We start from the raw sequence: 18,222 nt of genomic DNA, 5'->3' as shown, positions 1-18,222 counted from the left end.
CCTGTCTTCTTCCTGCTGAATACTGCAGGAACATAGATACGTGCAAGGTATAGAGCACTGGGCAAGGGGAAGATATGTCTAGTGGAATCAGGAATTAAAATATCACAGCAAAAACAAGAGTTTGGCCCTAGTTTTATTATATAAAATAAAATGAAAGAGGGTAAGGTCCCTAGAGAGCAGAATGTAAGTCAAAAGACCCCAAAAAGATTTGTAACAACTTTGAAAACCAAAACCTGACCATTCTTTCTTAAATTCTTCTTTGATCAATGACATTATCAAGCAAAAGCTAAGAGTCAGCTAGGTGTGGTGGTTCACGCCTGTAATCCCAGCACTTGAGGAGGCCGGGGCAGGCAGATGACATAAGGTCAGTAGCTCAAGACCAGCCTGGCCAACATGGCGAAACCCCATCTCTCCTAAAACTACAAAAATTAGCCGGACATGGCCCATGCCTGTAGTCCCAGCTACTCAGGAGGCTGAGGCAGGAGAACTGCTTGAACCTGGGAGGCAAAAGTTGCAGTGAACTGAGATCACGCCACTGCAGTCCGGCCTGGGCGACAGAGCAACTCTGTCTCAAACAAACAAACAAACAACAGTCAAATTAACATACAAAAGTACTTGTTTAAATTATTTGTAACCGAGATACGCTTTCAAAGTCACACAGAAGGAAAGAAAAATTGAGATTTCAGTAGGAGATTTGTCTATGATCTTTAAATCACATCCTTTAATCCTATAAGGTAGAAAAAGATTAAAACTCAGGTAGTTAGATACATATCTACTTAATATTTTATTCTGTTTGCAATATATTACTAAAGAATTGTATGCTCTTTTTAAACATTATGCTTAAACATGCAAGTGGGAGTTGCCTTAGAGCCTGGACAGTTTAGTCCAGCAAGCTTAACTTCTGCAAAGTTCAGTGATTTTAACAAGCCTAGAGCAAGTCCACTATATTTGTGATATAAAACAATCCCGGCTTTCCATCTGTGAGGCAGAAAATGCTTTGCATTATTAAATTGTAGCTGTATGTGGCAAAAGCAGATCTTGTAAATATGGAGAGGGAAAGAATTTAAATTCAGAGGAAACTTTAGATGCAGGAGGTCACTGTAAAAGGAACATGAGGCCAGGCATGGTTGGCTCATGCCTATAATTCCAATACTTTGGGAGGCTGAGGTGGGAGGATCACTTCAGCCCAGGAGCTGGAGACCAACCCAGGCAACATAGCAAGGCTCTGTCTCTATAAAAAATTTAAAAATCAGCTGGGCATGGTGACACATGCCTGTTGTCCCAGCTACTTGAGAGGTTTGAGGTGGGAAGACTGTCTGAACCCAGGATGCAGGCTGCAATGAGCCATGACCATGCCACTGCACTCCAGCCTGGGCAACAGGGCGAGACTCCATCGGGGCAGGGGAAAGAGGGGAGTTACATGAGATACTTGGGTAAAAGCAATCACTAAAATACTGCCGAGAGCAGCAGATACAGTCACAATCTCACCTAGAGGAATTTATGACTGAGATCTCTTTTCACATGAGGATTCTGACCCTCCCTTAAGGTGAACCTAGACATTCAACTAAGAAAAATACAGGTTATAGCAATAGCCTTTAAAATTTAGCAAATTACAACCTATTTATGTGCAAGCCCTCTCGGAAGTTTTCTGGAACTAGGCGAAGTATTAATTAAGTGCCTACATCAATATATTAAAATTTTACTTGGATTCTATGTTACCTTATGACACCATTTCAGATAACACAAGACCTTAAAATATTGTTGTAAAGTTAAGGAAAATTTGAACTAACTGTATCCCATGAACGAGTCCTTTCTCTGACAGCAATGTGAAAGGAGAGCACTGTGTTGAAATTAACTCTTCTCCCATTCTTTCTTTCTCTGACCTGTATATTAATACAATTCATGAAATACAAATCTGACTTGCTGAAAAACCCCTGATGACTCACTACTTAAGAACCTATATTCTATATCATGGCTTTAAATGGTGCTCAACATCAGACACTAAGTTCCCTTCCTTTCCCCTTCTTCCATGTGAAATGCTCTTTCCTCTGCTAGGACTATATCCACCCTACAGCCTCTTGTTTGTCTTTTATATCCAAACTGTTCCACGCATCTTATCATATTCCCTGGGAAGGGGTAGACATCTCTGACTCCACTATGATTGCTCCTTTAAATATAAACCTGTGTGCACATATCTCTTGCCCAGTAGGCAGTCACATTTTTTAAAGGTTTGTCTTCAATTTCAGGCAAGAAATAGTATTCAGAGGTCAAATAAGGGTAATGGTAACTGAGAGGTGAAAGTAAATTCAAGAGACCTTTCTAAGCAGAATATGAATGAATATTTGGAGGATAAGGAAGAAAAAGGGTTCCTGGGAAAGAAATCAGGAGCAACTCTAACCAAGGGTGTCTGGATAGGATTCTGGTGACTCCAGGATATCTTAAAAAGGGAAAAAGCAAAAACAAAGAAAACAAAAAACCCAAGTCTGGTTAAAGAAAATAAATTTAATTTTGGAAATGTTACATTTGAGTTAACCATGAGACATCTAGGGAAACATGTCCAAAAAGTAGTTGGACACTTAGGTCTAAACCATTAGGAGAGAAAGCTATTTCAAAGGCATACATCTAGGAGAAAAAGTAAATATATTTTAAAAATTGCGGCCGGGCGCGGTGGCTCAAGCCTGTAATCCCAGCACTTTGGGAGGCCGAGATGGGCGGATCACGAGGTCAGGAGATCGAGACCATCCTGGCTAACACGGTGAAACCCCGTCTCTACTAAGAAATACAAAAAATAGCCGGGCGAGGTGGCAGCGCCTGTAGTTCCAGCTACTCGGGAGGCTGAGGCCGGAGAATGGCGTGAACCCAGGAGGCGGAGCTTGCAGTGAGCTGAGATCCGGCCACTGCACTCCAGCCTGGGCTACAGAGCGAGACTCCGTCTCAAAAAAAAAAAAAAAAATTGCAAGGTACTGAAAACACAGAGAATTAAAGACAAATATCTGATTAAGAAGACAGAAGAAATCACCACACGCAATTTTTTAAAATAGGAAGATTCCTGGATTACCAGGAAAGATCCTGTTTTCAGAAGCATGGGCAAAGTTTTAAACAGAGCCTGGCCAACTAAATCAAATAAATACTCAGGAACATGGAAGCAAGAACAGAATGGAAAGAAACCACTGGTCAAGGATTGAATGAGAATCATTTCAGTGGGGAGAAAAGCTCAGGAGAAATCAAGATGGAATTTCAGGGGAAATCAAGATGAGATTTTGACATCCTTCATGTCATGTTACGAAGAAGAGAGCGATGAGACACTTGGTTGAAGGGGCTTGTCTGAATGAGGAGCAAAAGATATATATGTCTTAAAATAAGAAATAAGTTGGCAGATAGGAATCAGTGAAATAAGAGGCAGAGTAAGAGGGCTAGGAAAAGTAAAGGACAGATACAGAAGTTTCAATAGACACGGAAAGTTGATGGCTTCATAAAGTAGAAACACCATGGAAAGGAAAAGAGGAAAAAAATTTATACAATGTTAATACAAGCTTCTACAAAATAAATTCTTGGTAGGAAAAAAGTAATCTCTAAAGATACATTTGTACCCGTTCTCATGTCAATACTGAGATTTATGTAACAAAAGTCACTCCACCTTTCCTTTTATGCCAATAGGCTTACAACAACATTTGCTTTCTAAAAATTACAATTCTATTTCATCATGAGACTTGAAAGCATCTGTTTCTTTTGCCTTCTTTATAAAATCTCTAACATTCTATTCTTATGCATCTTCTGTAACTTGGTATGTCATCTTAAGCCTTTAGAGAAGAGCAGTATAAAAATTCAACACTTTTTTTTGTTTGTTTGTTTTTGAGACAGAGTGTCACTCTGTCACCCAAGCTGGAGTGCAATGGTATGGTCTCGGCCCACTGCAACCTCTGCCTCCTGGGTTCAAGCGATTCTCCTGCCTCAGCCTCCCAAGAAGCTGGGACAACAGGCAAGTGCCACCATACTCGGCTAATTTTTGTATTTTCAGTAGAGACGGGGTTTCACTATGTTGGCCAGGCTGGTCTCAAACTCCTGACCTTGTGATCTGCCTGCCTCAGGCTCCCAAAGTGCTGGGATTACAATTCAACACATTTCTATCTGGTTCCACATCAAATGATACTTTCTGCAGGAAGCCTTCTTGATCAAACTCGCTGGAAGAGAAAGTAGAATGAAGAAACCCCTCACTTTTATCAAGCACCTGCTATCTGTCAGGTGTGCTTCCCTATCTGATCCTCACAACTGGCATGAACACAATTGACTGCATAGAGCAGTTGGCTGACTTGCTCACTCTCCTGATGACCCTTACAATCATTCAAGGGAAAATTTTAATTCCAAAGTTCATGCTCTTTTCACTCCACCATGCCACCTACAAGGGCAGGAAACAGTGTTTCACAACTTTGAACTCCTACAACACCTGCGTTGTAATACTAATATTTAGTCTTTATCTTAAATATAAATACATATGCAATATATATTTCATATATTATAATTATGTATATATTATTTTGTATATTTTATGAACAAAAACGTTTGGGAAAAGCAAGGTTCATGTGTAACTCACATTTTTATCTTCTCCAGTATCTAGCCGAATGTGATGCATGCAATAGATGCTCAATAAATATCTGTTGTCTGAAAAATCTACCTATAAACAGCTCTTTCTGAATTGTTCATGGTTCTTGGTGTAAAATGGTGTGTATTTTACACAGGGCAAATGGCTGTCTCTGCTTCTAATGTTGAGCTGACTCAAATGTAGTATTTAATTGTTAACTCAGCAATCATTAGGCAATGAATGTTATTTGTTATCTCATAGAGTAGGTGACTGGGGAGACATGGAAAAATCTCCTTCTCTCAGGACCTTACGAGATATTCCTAAATTGGCCCCCTTTTTTTCTCTTTCACATTAAGTATTACAAATAATCAGGCTAGAAGCACTGTGGTGGCTGGGCATGGTGCCAACTGCTATGTAGATCAACCTTTCAAGAGTGGGTTGTATACAAGTTCCCATAATGTACCCTGTAAAATTACGTAGCTGAGGGCTATGCGTCCTTCTGGCTTTTTAAGAGTGATTTGTGAAAGAAACACTTCCCTCATCCTCTCTTCCTTTTCTGAACCCTATTCTAAATTTGAACATTTAAGAACTTTATTGAATGTGATGTCTCCAAACAAGTTAGAGAATAAAGAAGAAAAAAGTTTCTAAAACAGAATTATGTTTAAAAAAAAAAAAAAAAAGTCCTTTGATTTTAGCACTGACCCATACAGACCTCATTCTCAAATTACTTAAAGGCTTTACCTACGATGTCAGGTCTTACCTGTCGTTAACTAGTTCTTTCAGCATCTTTCTCCAAATATTTTTATGAATAGAGAGCCTATTTATAGTCGAATGCATACTGTCTAGTGCCAAAGTTTAAAATAACCTTTTAAGTAGCATGAAATAGTGCATTTTTCCTCATTAAAAATATCTTGATCCTAATGGACACAATAAACGAGGACATGAGAAGAAACAGACATGAATTTATTAAGAAGTGAATGAGGCCAGGTATGGCGGCTCACGCCTGTAATCCCAGCACTTTGGGAGGCTGAGGCAGGTGAATCACAAGGTTAGGAGTTCGAGACCAGCCTGCCCAACATGGTAAAACCCCATCTCTACTAAAAATAGAAAAATTAGCCAGGCACGGTGGCAGGCGCCTGTAATCCCAGCTACTCAGGAGGCTGAGGCAGGAGAATTGCTTGAACCCGGGAAGCAGAGGTTGCAGTGATCCGAGATCGCACCACTACACTCCAGCCTGGGCAACAGAGTGAGACTCCATTTCAAAAAAAAAAAAAAAAAAAGTGAATGAAATATGATTTGAAAAAGCCAGAGTAAATTTCTCTTTTCTTTGACTTTGACTTTAAACACCACATTTGAAGATAAAATGTGGTATGAGGTCCTCAAGGGCCTATGCAAATTTGTCTCCCTTTATGTACAGATTAAAACATACTAAGTTTGTCCTAAATTCTAAGATTTGAAAAATCAAGCAAGTATCGGCTCCAGTGATCTCAACAGATGAACAGATGACAATGAATACCGCAGATTTTGAACTAGTTTTCCTAATAATTACCTGGTTCATTTCTATTAGTTTTATGACAACCCTCTGTTGATTTTGATTTCAGTATCTATAAAATAACATTGAAAAGAGAGCTGTCTCAAAATTTTTAGGACTTAAAGAATTTCTTAAGTGCAAGATAAGCACATATCTATCATTAATAGATAATCCTTCTTTGATTTACTCAATTATTTATTTAGTGTCATCCTTGTTCCAGAGAGGATATAAGGTGGCTTACTTGAGGTACACCCGATATATAATCCTACAGGTTCCTAGAGGTGTTGCCACACTACATGCATAAGTCAACACACAAAATAGCACAAGCACCTATAAAACCTACAAACAGGAAAGTAGCATGTTAAGTCCATGTTATTCCAGGTAAGAAAGTTCTGCTTAATGTTACTAGAAGGGCCCCAAAAGTTTATATCATAAAATTTGCAAAAACTGCCCTAGGATTTAACATGTCTTCGTCATATTACCAGCCTAGAATTCCCCACAAAACTACAGCCTTCCTGAACTCCAAAAGAAGACATTAGTTTGGAACTGACTTAGAAGCAAAAATCTGAATTCTAGATTGCTATGTTTTCCTTGGATTTTACCCATTCTAGCATTAGGCAAGTGATTGAGATTGGGAAATCTTAAAGATCATAGTCCAAAGAATGTAGACACACAAAATAATAAAGCAAGTCAAAGCTAATTTCCAAAGATTACAACCCAATCAATCACACATTTCCAAAAAGTAGCAGCGGAGTTTTTAATTATTAAAGGTAAAAAGAGATTCACGTCTAAATCCCAAAATTAATGGTTTACCCTCATTTGGTCCACAAGAGTTGTTTGCTATAGCCGAGAGAGGACATTTTTAGTTCTATTGCTCAGGAGGGATTAACTTGTTAAAAGGAAAAAAAAAAGTGAATATAAATATATAACTTCTGACTCTATCATAAACAAGGCAAATGTATATCCCTAGAAAAATGAGGTGCTTAGCACATCTCAGCCAAAATTGCAATGCCATGTCCCTAGGTGCTATCTATCTGAGTTATAGAAACCTTCACTCTGAAAAGATTATGGCGCCCATCCCTGCCATATAACAAAGAATGCAAACAAAATATTAAGTCACAAATAGTTTAAAGAAATGCCATAAAGGCTACTTAAAAGCTCTATAAAATAACAAATGACAAAAGAAATTTAAATATTTTACAAAATATTATCAAATATTCCTTCTTCCAAAAATGTGTTGCCTTTGTTGCTTGTGCTCAAATACTAATTCCAATACAGAAACTCAAGGTAAGAACTAAAGGCCTATCTGTAGATGTCCATACTATAGTTTGAAGAGCTTTAGGGTCACCCTTCAGAAGTTCTAAGTCAGCAAGGAGGTAGTCTCAAAGTCAGACATTCAAGTCTGATGCTGGAGAAAAACCAAGCCAGAGAAGGTGTTAAGTTTGTGGGTGGGCATATGTATCTGTACTTACAGGATGATTGGACGGGATTCCACCTTCAAGTCAACAATGGGGAACAGATTTCAAAGAGCCTATACCTCCAAAAGGGCTTGAATTTTTGCCATCTCTTCCCAAGTCGTTGGGGAATAAACACAAGAATAGATGGTAGCAATTTCCATGGGTTGCACATCTCCCAGTGGAAAACTACCAGTGAAAAGAAAGTGTTGGCATTCAAGGTGATCTTTTTCAAAAGCTTAGCTTGTATTTGGTATAACAATTCAAGCAGCAAAGTGATTTGATTGTTTCATTGCTTGTGGTGGTAGACTGAATTTTCTCACAAATGGATCGTGCCTTTTCAAGATACTGAATCTCAATTTTGGAGATTTCATATATTGGCCAAGGCCAGAATACAGAGATAAAAAGAGCTTCCTAAAGATAAATTATGTCCTAAAACACCAAATATGCTTATATTTATAAAAACAAGCTTTTAATAGAAAGTATAATTTATACAAATTGACTACAAAACAAAAAACTTAAGTTCTAGTTGTTCACATTAAAAATTAGAAAACATTTTATATTCTAGGTTTAATTTATTTTATTACAAAACAAACTCATAAGCTCATAAAAAATTCTTTAATAATCTCTATCGTTGAGTCCAAAACAGAATTCCTTAATAAGCCTTATGGTTGAGTTCATAGTATTACAATACACAAAGCATATTAAAATGAATATTTTACATTCTAGATAAACAAATAAAAATCTAATTCTATTCCATTTAAGTTGGATATAATGTGTATTTTATTACATTCTGGCTCTAAAAAACTAGAATTGATGTATGATTTACATATACACAATTTTCAACTAATTATAAAATGTATTTATCTGTAGCATCCCAGTTTCAGGACAGTCTCAAAAAGGTTTGAGTTCTAAGGAAAATTTAAAAGGGAAAAAAAATTAGAGATGTTCTACCTTGATTGTTTCTGTTTGCCATGTTATATGCAAACAGAGAAATAAAGAGATACTACATTGAATGAAGCAAAAATGAAATTTTAACCAAGCTTCTTGACAAATATAGAAAAATCGAATGATGTTACATAACTATTCAAGGATTATTTATTCAGCTCAAGTAGAGAACGGTTTTAGGTGAGTATAATTCCTTCTGTACATGTTCAGAAATGCACTTCAAACAATAACTACTATATTAATTTCAAATCAAGCTTTCATTCAAATGCAGAAAACATATCCGTTGTTTAGTCCAACTTATAATAGCTATCAACTCTTTTTCCACCAAAGGTTCCCCTCTACTCCCACCTCATTCTTTGTAAGATGAGTAAGGAGACTTTTAAAAAATGTTCGGATAAAATTCATTTTGTCTACCATGCAACACAAGGAAAATATCAGTTAATTAAACAGGAAAAAATATTTGTAAAGTTAAAAGACCCTGTAAGTTAATGAAATACTCTGAACTTCAGAAAATTTTTGACGAAATGTATTATATTCTAAACATTCTTTTTGGAAAGATAACTAAAATAATATCAATCCTCCATTCACACCCAACAAAATAAAATAAATTTAACTGGGAATTACATTTTAAATTGTTCATTTTTAATGTTTTGCTCTCAATGTATAGTAATATTTAAATGATTTATGAAGAAAATGACAAATCAACTTAGCATACATTTTTAAACGTGTTTAATTAGGAATTTTTATCTTTGAAGTGTATCCTACTTTTGTCAACAATATGATTTTGTACAATACAGAATTAATAAGTATTTGGAAAAAGATAATTTTTCTAAAATAAACAATATAGACAGGACTCAGAAAAATACAGTCTGTTTTGATTTTGCATTTTTACTTGTATATCTACTTGCTGTATCTTTCTAAAATCATGTTAAGACAAAATTGGTCTGATATATTTTCTTGCAATTTTGAGGTTCTTCTGGTATTTCAGCCTCATATTAGCTAAGCACAACTTCCAGGAAGATCAAACGATGGAGGACCTAAAAACTAAGTCTACCTGAGGAAACTTTTCCTATTACTTCATATGAACTTTTTGGTTTATTTTCAATGAAAAGATACATGAGATTGTTTGGGGAGATGGGGGGCATGTGTAGCTGGTTCGGGCTTTTTGTGTTTGGTTTTGTTTTTGTTAGTTTATTCTTAGAGCACTCTTTTACTAAAGTCACCAATATAATTCACATTCTTTTAATAATGAAAAACTCCTTGTGCTAGTTTTATCTCATGAGAAAAAACACGGCTCCTAAATCAAAAGCAAAATGCTGTATGTTCAGAGCTATATGAAGACAGCCAAGTTATAAAAGCCCATTTTCAGATCTGGAACAACTTCTGAAAACAAAGAGGGTATTTGGGATACCTTACGCTACAGAAAAAAAATTCCTGCTTTCATTATTTCCTGATTCTGGAGATCCAATAAAAACCTTATGGAATAAAATGTCTTGCAAAAATCCTTCAGTGAAAACATAACCAACCACTCCCACCCCCAACCCCCTTTTAAAGTAATGAGAGTTGATAAACTATAATTACAGTATGAAATTGTTTACATTTTCTTATGAGTTTTAAAAGAAAGATTAAAAGACTCATTGGCTTTTCAAACAGCAATTATTTTAGCACCTAAAAGATATACAACTAAAATATATGCATATTTATTTTCAAAGAAACACCAACAAAAATTAAAACATTGGTGATCAGGTAAATACTGATGACGCCAATATAAAAGTATTTGCCACTGCAAAGGGCCTAAGCACAATCACATCTTGTCCCGATCATACCTGCCTGCCAGAACAAAATAGGCAGCTGACCAATTATGGGGTGTTTATCTATACAGTGGTACCTTTGTTCTCCAACAATGTCAGATTGCAAACGTCCTGGAACACATATTTACCTGGAGGATTCTTGGCAGGATCATTGTGGCTTGGACTTCCTGATTGTCCAGAATCTGTAAAGAAATCACAGAAAATGTTTTCTTTTCAATTTGTTTTGAAAGAATTTCACAATCCTCAAGGGACTTGAAAAAAAATGTTTAAGGTATAAAAATGAAGGTGAGTGCTTTAAATAAAATATGCTTTCCCAAGCCTTTTGATAGAAACATTTTACTCATCCAACTAGATAAATGCATATACATATTTCTATGTCAAAAGGAAAAGACAAGTATTGGTCTACGGTTTTCTTGGGCTAGAGCAAAGGTTTTTTGAAACAAAAGATCTGGCTACAAAGCCACTGAAGATGGTTTGAAGGTTAGGCAAATACTGAGGCCTGCCAGTAGCAATATGAAATAAAGCAGATATATTCTCTTAAAAATGCAATCTGAGTGTAATTAAACATGCATTTAAAAGCCTGAAAGTATGTTTTTATTCAATGAGTAAAATACACAGAAATGAGAGTCCGCTTTTCCAGGATTTCACACACAAGTACACATACCCACTCCAATAATCCCCCAACCTACTGGATCCAGGCCCAGATTTGTCTACATCCCATAATAGCAATCGATTTGCAAACACCAAGAAAAGCATAAATTACTAGGTAGAAACCAACATGGCTTTGTGGAGAGCAAACGGTTGGATCAATTTAATTTCCAACCATGACAGATGGACAGACTTTGCAGATGAGGAGGAAGAGATCAATGTCGTATATCTGAATTTCCTACCCCATATTATTTCTCATCGATGCTACAGAAAGAAACGTGGAAGATATACAACTGTTAGGCAACATGCCTTTCTGGACTGATCTGACACTGTTGTGTTTTGCTCACTCCTCTTCCCTCCTTGTCCCCTCTGCATTTATCTGTGTCATTTGCCCATATTATTATACACTTACTTGCAAGTTGCTTTGTAATCTTCTTTTATTGGTTCTAGCATTTAAGTTTTGTCTCCCCAACTAAATTGCATATTCCTAAGCAGAGGCAGAGATTCTGTCTGCTTCTTTTGTGTCTTCCTCAGTGTGCTGTTCATGGCTGTGAATGCACTAGGCTTGCAGTAAACGCCAGAGGAATGGATGGCTCAGCTCCAGCAGCCTCTTTGCTTGCCTAGAAAAGGCAATTTTGAACTTGATAATGAATTTCAACAAAATTTGATAGGTGGGGCACAAATGACAGTTCTGTCATATACTGCCATATACTGACAAGTCTCTTCCCCCAAACCTTGCCATTATACTCGAGCCAAGAAAGTGATTTGGTTAAGCAGGAAAATCATATGCTGGTTTTTTTCATCAGAGTTACTCTGTCCTTCCAGGTAAGTGATTAACATACTGAAACTGCTGCTTCTACTATTAAATGTAAGAACATCCTGTTAGTTTCTTCTCATATAAAACCTGGTTATTTATTTCTGCCCTTTGCCTCGTGCCTGTTAGCTTAGATGTAATGCTGAGATCAGAATTTTACCCCTTCATCCCATTTCCTTAATTGTCTTTTTGGTTTTATTCTAGAACAGATCTCATGAAATCTTAGCAAGCATATTTAGTGATTCCCACATTTTCCTCCAATTGTTTCCTGATTTCTCAAAATGAAAGTAAAGAAACTAGAAATGACCGCTCTTCATCTGGCTCGAGTCTCCTGAAGACTGTCAGAGAGCTGAGAATACTCTAAAAATCCCATCTCCCATGAAGTCCTCTTATTACTTTTTCTGAAATCAAGGCAAGATTCAGTGACTTATAAATTAGAAGATCAATCTTCTTCGTTCTACATTCCTATAAAAAAGTGGTACAATATGGGCCACTTTCCAGGCCTGGAGTATGATAGCTAAATAAAAATGATAAATCGTAACTTTTTGCTACAGCATCAGCTATTTTTCCCTTGAGTCCCTCTGACAAATGTCTCTCAGCATTGATACTACATTCCAGTTTAATTTCTCAAGTGATTCTAACACGTTTTAGGAATTCCTACTTATGTATAATCCACCCACTGACCAGAGCCTCCCTATGTTTTATTTTCCCTCCAAAGCTGTCTCACTCTTACGAAGGTCTAGACATGCATCCCTCGGCGTCGCTAATGCCACGCTTGTGATGAAACCTGAGATAGTTAAAGTTCTCACTTCGTTGCAGCAGTCGCCTCATTTCGGAGTTGTAGACTCTCTACTCTCTGCATGAGCCTTAGCGTGTTTAGTTACAGCAACTTCAAAATGGTGCCACAAAACTCTTTTCCATCATCTGTTGCTAAAATTTGGGTCCAACAGAGAAAAGAATGAAAGTCTCTTCCATTCTTAAGAAAGCATCCAGCTAGAACAATGGCACCCCCTGTTACCACAACATCCCACTTGAGAAACTCTATTCTTTTCTGCTGTAAATTATTTTTTCTTCTCATTTCCAACAATTGCAGACCAACTTCTTTGACTGAAAAAATATACTTACTAAAAAACCCACAAGCATTTGAGGGAAAGCTGAAGTAGACCCTAAATTTGAGGCACACATTTGCTTTTTGTAGCAATTCCACTTTCTAAAATGATCTGCTGTTTACTGGCACACAATGACAGACTTTCCTTCATACGCCAAAGCTCATGCCCTCTCATGAAATAAAACAGGGTATACTGTGTCCCAGAAACATAGGAGAGAGCCCTCTCAGTGAGCAAATGACAGAGCATTTACTTTTCAGACTGCAAATTCTAACACTATAATCTACTCTTAACTCTTATGTCACCTTATATTGGTCACTTAATTCCAACTGCTGGAAAAGGAAGTAACCAGGGAGTCGCGGTTGGCAGAGAAACCAAAAATGAACTGTTATTGTGGTTGACTTCAGAGAAAGAATTATTCAGACCACATCTAAACCCCTTCCAATTCACCACCTAGGTCAAATTACTCTATACCCAAAGGTTTTATTTAACCACTTCCATCACTTTGCTCAACACCCCCAACTCTCTCTCTCTCTGTGTGTGTGTGTGTGTGTGTGTGTGTGTGTGTGTGTGTGTGCGCGCGCGTGTGTACTTAATATGTTATAGTGAAGCCTGGCTCTGTCCCTCACTAGCGGCATGATCTTGTACAAAATTACTTACTCTTAAGTGTCTTGGAGTCTGGATCTTGAAAACTGCAATAATATTATCTACCTTGTAAAATCATTGCAAGATTATATCATATTAAACACCAAAAGCATTGAGTCAGACACAGTCTATATTATCAGTAAATAAAAGACATCATTAATATTAAGCATAGAGCCACATTAAAAATGATTAATATATTTAATGGTTTAAACATTATTAAAATGAAAAAAATGTAATCATTTTAATGTGGCTCTATGCTTAATGATAACTAACTTTTAGGAAGAAAGGGAGAAAAGGGACATAACTAAGTTCTGTCCATCCCAACACAAGCATCTAAAAAATGACTGGTGGGTTGACTAAGCATGGAGAAGCGTGCGTCCACCTGAGAAGTCCTGTGTAAATGCTTTCATCCCTCACTCCCCAAAAGGGAGGAGCCCACTGCTGCTTCAAGGCTTTTAGGAGCTGTCATGCTCAAAAGGCAGTAGGTAGCAGCCAGTTGATGAAAATTACCTTCCAGAAGGCTAAAGTCTTTGAGGAACAAGGCTGCTAAGAGTTGTGAGCTGCCCAGCATACTGGGTATAGTGTCTGGAAAATTTTTTTTTTTTTTTTTTTTTTTTTTTTTTTTGAGACAGAGTCTTGCTCTGTCACCCAGGCTGGAGTCCAGTAGCACTATCTCAGCTCACTGAAGCCTCCACCTCCTGGGTTCAAGCGATTCTTGTGCTTCAGCTTCCCGAGCAGCTAGGACTACAGGCGCACACCACTATACCCAGGTAATATTTGTACTTTTTGGTAGAGACGGGGTTTCACCATGTTGGCCAGGCTGGACTCGAACTCCTGGCCTGAAGTGATCCACCCACCTTGGCCTCCCAAAGTGCTGAGATTACATGTGTGAGCCACCACGCCCAGTTTAGTGTCTGGAAAGATTCTGATGCAGTTGAGAAAAAGAGAGGAGTTTTTGAAGGCAGCCAACCAAAACCAGTCCTCCCTCATTCCCTTCCACCTCTCATTTTCTCTTCCTTGATCTCAGTCTCTGTTTTCTACATTTCTGCGTTGTCTCTTTCTGACTTGACTGGGCATAATGTTGAACTGAAATAAATTTTGTATTACATATTTATGAAAGTTTCATGTTCCCCATTCTTTAAATGTGGATTAAACATATGTTTATTCTTCTGAAAAAAAAAAAGGTAATGAAGTTACTTCTAAATTATTATCTTTTAAACGTAATCAGTTCCTTCCTCTCCAGGTTAAAGATTCTCCAAGCACAAGAAAAGGTTCACATACATGCAGGACCCTTACCAACTTTTCAATCCTTTTGTACACTCCTTTTGTAAAAAGCAGTCAATCTCTGGTGGCTCTTCCAATATCTAAGCTTTACCCGAGGAGTCAGCAGTTTTTTCTAATGACCCAATTTTACGGAAGATCCTAGGATACGTAAGTGATCAAACAGCTTGTCCAAAGTTACAAAGCAACTATTAAAACTTCTGTTCTCTATATGGGCAACCTATTCAGACACAATACTTCTTGAATTGTTATGATGCAATCCTAAAATAATGCACAGCCAAATGACTTTTCAGTAGTTTAACTGTTTCTGGGAAACTTATCTTCCCCTAACTTCCCTCACCCTTCCAACTATTCACCAATACATTCAAGAATCTTTTTCTTAAGCCTTTAGCTACTTTCTATATCTAAGTTGGAAGTAATCATTAGTATCACTGAACTCTATACACTAATTGATGTCTTAAAGAGAGGCCAATTCTATAAATCAAATTTAGTTTGGATTGTCTCCATCAAGCAAAGGAAATTCTAATGTTTTCTGGACAATCTGGTGGAAGCTCTATAAGATGTGTGTTAAATATATATGACAATAAATAAATAATAGCCTGTAAAGTATTTCTTACTGAGCACTAACTTTCTGGAGTAGATACACTGCAACGATCTGAGGTAGATAAATCATCAAAACTGTCAAAGATTTTTTTGTAGGTCATTAATGTAAGCATCATTCAAATGTAAATCAATTAAGATTTATGCTCATGCCTGTAAATTCCAGCACTTTTGGAGGCCAAGGCAGGCAGATTGCTTGAAGTCAGGAGTTCAACACCAGCCTGGTCAACATGGTGAAACCCTGTCTCTACCAAAAAATACAAAAAAGTAGCTGGGTGTGGTGGCACACACCTGTAATCCCAGCTACTTGAGAGGCTGAGACATGAGAATCGCTTGAACCTGGGAGGTGCAGGTTGCAGTGAGCCAAGATTGGCTCATGTATTCCAAACACTTGGTAATGTTTAGAACACAGTAAGTGCTCCATAATGCTTATTAAATTTATATTTAATTTGCAATAATGATCTTTAAATATTGTTTTTAAAAAAGAATACACACTCTATGCCATGTAGAAGTTCAGAGGCTGCCTGAAGAGACAGAAATATACAAATAAAAAAATACACAAATCAAGAGGGAACAGATGATTCCTAGGAAGGGTGGGCAAAGTCATATCATAAAAGATATCAAAAGAAGGTGACCTTAGGAACAATGCCATGAAAAAATGACCTGATTTCCCACCTTTCTAAGACATATTTCACTCCTTTACCAAGATGATCTTTATAAGACCCAAAACTGATTAAGCTAAACATCTGCTAAAACCTTTACATATATTCTGAAACTAGTATGCCATTCATGGCACCTTGATCTGGCCTCCATCAGCACCTGGGTCATACTGAGCCTTTTGGTTCCTTGTGTGTCTCCTGCATTTGATGTCTCCAAGTCTGTGCATAATGTTCCCCCTTTTTTCTCCCTGAAGTCCCCCATGGTGAGGTCATCCCCTTTAGATCCTCAACAATATGACACGAGGCGTACTGCCCTATTTAGCCTTATATAGCCCTAATCTTTGGGATAAGGCCTGGCACATTTGGTTAAGTCAAAGGAACAGAAAACCATCAGTCTATAAACTATGAAAGTGCACAAAAAAGAAAGACAAAGCATACCGCTCTGTGTAAAATCATACATTAGAAGTCAAACAGATAAATTTCTTGTGGCAAGCCAGGGAAACAGACACACAATTCCCAGGGCTAAGTCTCCCAGTCTAATGTAAGGCTCAGTCCTACTTCCCAACTTCCTGAAGAAATATTTGGAAAAAGATAGGGTGGCTAAGACGTACTATTTTGAGTCAGAAATTATTTTTTGTCCATCTCCTATAAAGAGAAGAAACATTTGGTGAAAATCCAGGTCCCTACTTTGCAAGCACTGGGCCAAGAAAGTTTTAATGACCTTTATACATAAACTTTCTACTCCTAGATGAAACTTCTTTTAGGAACTCTTTTTATTCTCTGACACCATAGCTTGAGGATCAACAGAAAAAGATAACTGGAGAAGCATAATTTTAATTTGTAATGATTTTGGTACAAAGAAGGAGCTGTACAAGATGAGTTTTCAGGTCCCCTATGGCTCTAAAACTCTATGATTCCATAACAATATAGCTTTTATATCAAGGGATATCAGAGGAGTAAATGAAACCCACACTGTAACCTATTAACCTACAGACAGCCTCTTGCTAGAACTAAACGTAGTCATCATGTGATAAAGGGCCCCTTTGTCATAGTCCTTTGCCTTAAGCAGGTGAAGAAATAGCCCATTGTCAATGAAAGAATACCATGAGATTTTTTTAAGGCTTAGAACAGTCTCTTTCTTTCTCTCTAAAACATTATTAATTGATAATATAATAAAACAGTATATTTTTACAATTAAGTATATAGCATGCCAGAAACAAGATGTAACAGGTAAGAAACAAAAGCTTGAGGGAAGGAATACAAATGCATGTATTTTATAGTAGGAGAATAAAAAGGTAAAACAAAAACATCTATATTATTAAGGGTAATGGAGACCAAACTATTCTCCTTGGGTTAAACCTTCTTCTCTCTCTTCCCCTCTCTCTGCCCAAAGTTTTCTACCACACCCTTTGCAGTTTACTGTCTCCCATGACTGATTTCTTGGGATTTATAGCACATTAGCTTTCCATAATCACAATTCTTATTACATAATTTGGCTTTTTTTTTTCCAGCACAGTTAAAACACTAGGCAGCTTCAGTTTTAATGGAAGATTGCTTCATTGCTTTGGGTGACACAAAATTATAGTTTTACATTATTTTATTTTCTATTAGATGTGTATTAAAATAAGACAATGAAAGAACACAGGAAAACTGAGTGTTTTCCTTGCCTCTCGTAAGCATGTAAATATTTGGGAAATGGTTTCTCTCTCTCTCTCTCTCTCTCTCTCCCCCCCCCCCCATGCTTTCTCTCTCTCTCTCTGTGTGTGTGTGTGTGTGTGCGTGTGTGAGTGTGTGCCTGCATCTTCCTTTATCTCCCTGTCTCCCTCTCTGCTTCTGTCTCTCTGTCTCTTTTCAACAGGGCATTAAATTATTTGGAGTCCACTTCACTGCAAAACTTGGTTAACAAGCTGTACATGGGAAGTTTTAACTTTATCGCTTTGTTAATGGAATCCCTGACCTTGTTGTTTTTTTTTTTTTTTTTAAGTGAATCTGTACTCCTCCTAAACCCAGTTCTGAGCAATAAGAGAAATTAGACCTCTCTGAATATTTTGGCAGAACCAAAATAACATTTGGGAGATGCAGTTTCCTGCATATTTTAAACCATTTACTATTTCACATTTGAAGGCCTATATCTTCAGATCCCTCT

General features: G+C 37.2%; 1 protein-coding gene across 16 annotated transcripts in view; it reads right to left on the bottom strand.

Moving 5' to 3' along the window:
* The window catches only part of NFIB (nuclear factor I B), a 242,657-nt gene that overhangs the window by 86,952 nt on the left and 137,483 nt on the right, over positions 1–18,222 (bottom strand). For all 16 annotated transcript variants that reach the window (XM_050759586.1, XM_050759591.1, XM_050759597.1 and 13 more), the window contains one exon: positions 10,452–10,505. In XM_050759586.1, coding sequence (XP_050615543.1) covers positions 10,452–10,505 — 54 coding nt within the window. The remainder of the gene's footprint in view (positions 1–10,451; positions 10,506–18,222) is intronic.

Source organism: Macaca thibetana, chromosome 15 (genome assembly GCF_024542745.1).
Source record: "Macaca thibetana thibetana isolate TM-01 chromosome 15, ASM2454274v1, whole genome shotgun sequence".
NCBI lineage: Eukaryota > Metazoa > Chordata > Mammalia > Primates > Cercopithecidae > Macaca > Macaca thibetana.
Note: the sequence above shows the minus strand (reverse complement) of the source record. Positions and strands in the feature narration are given on the sequence as shown.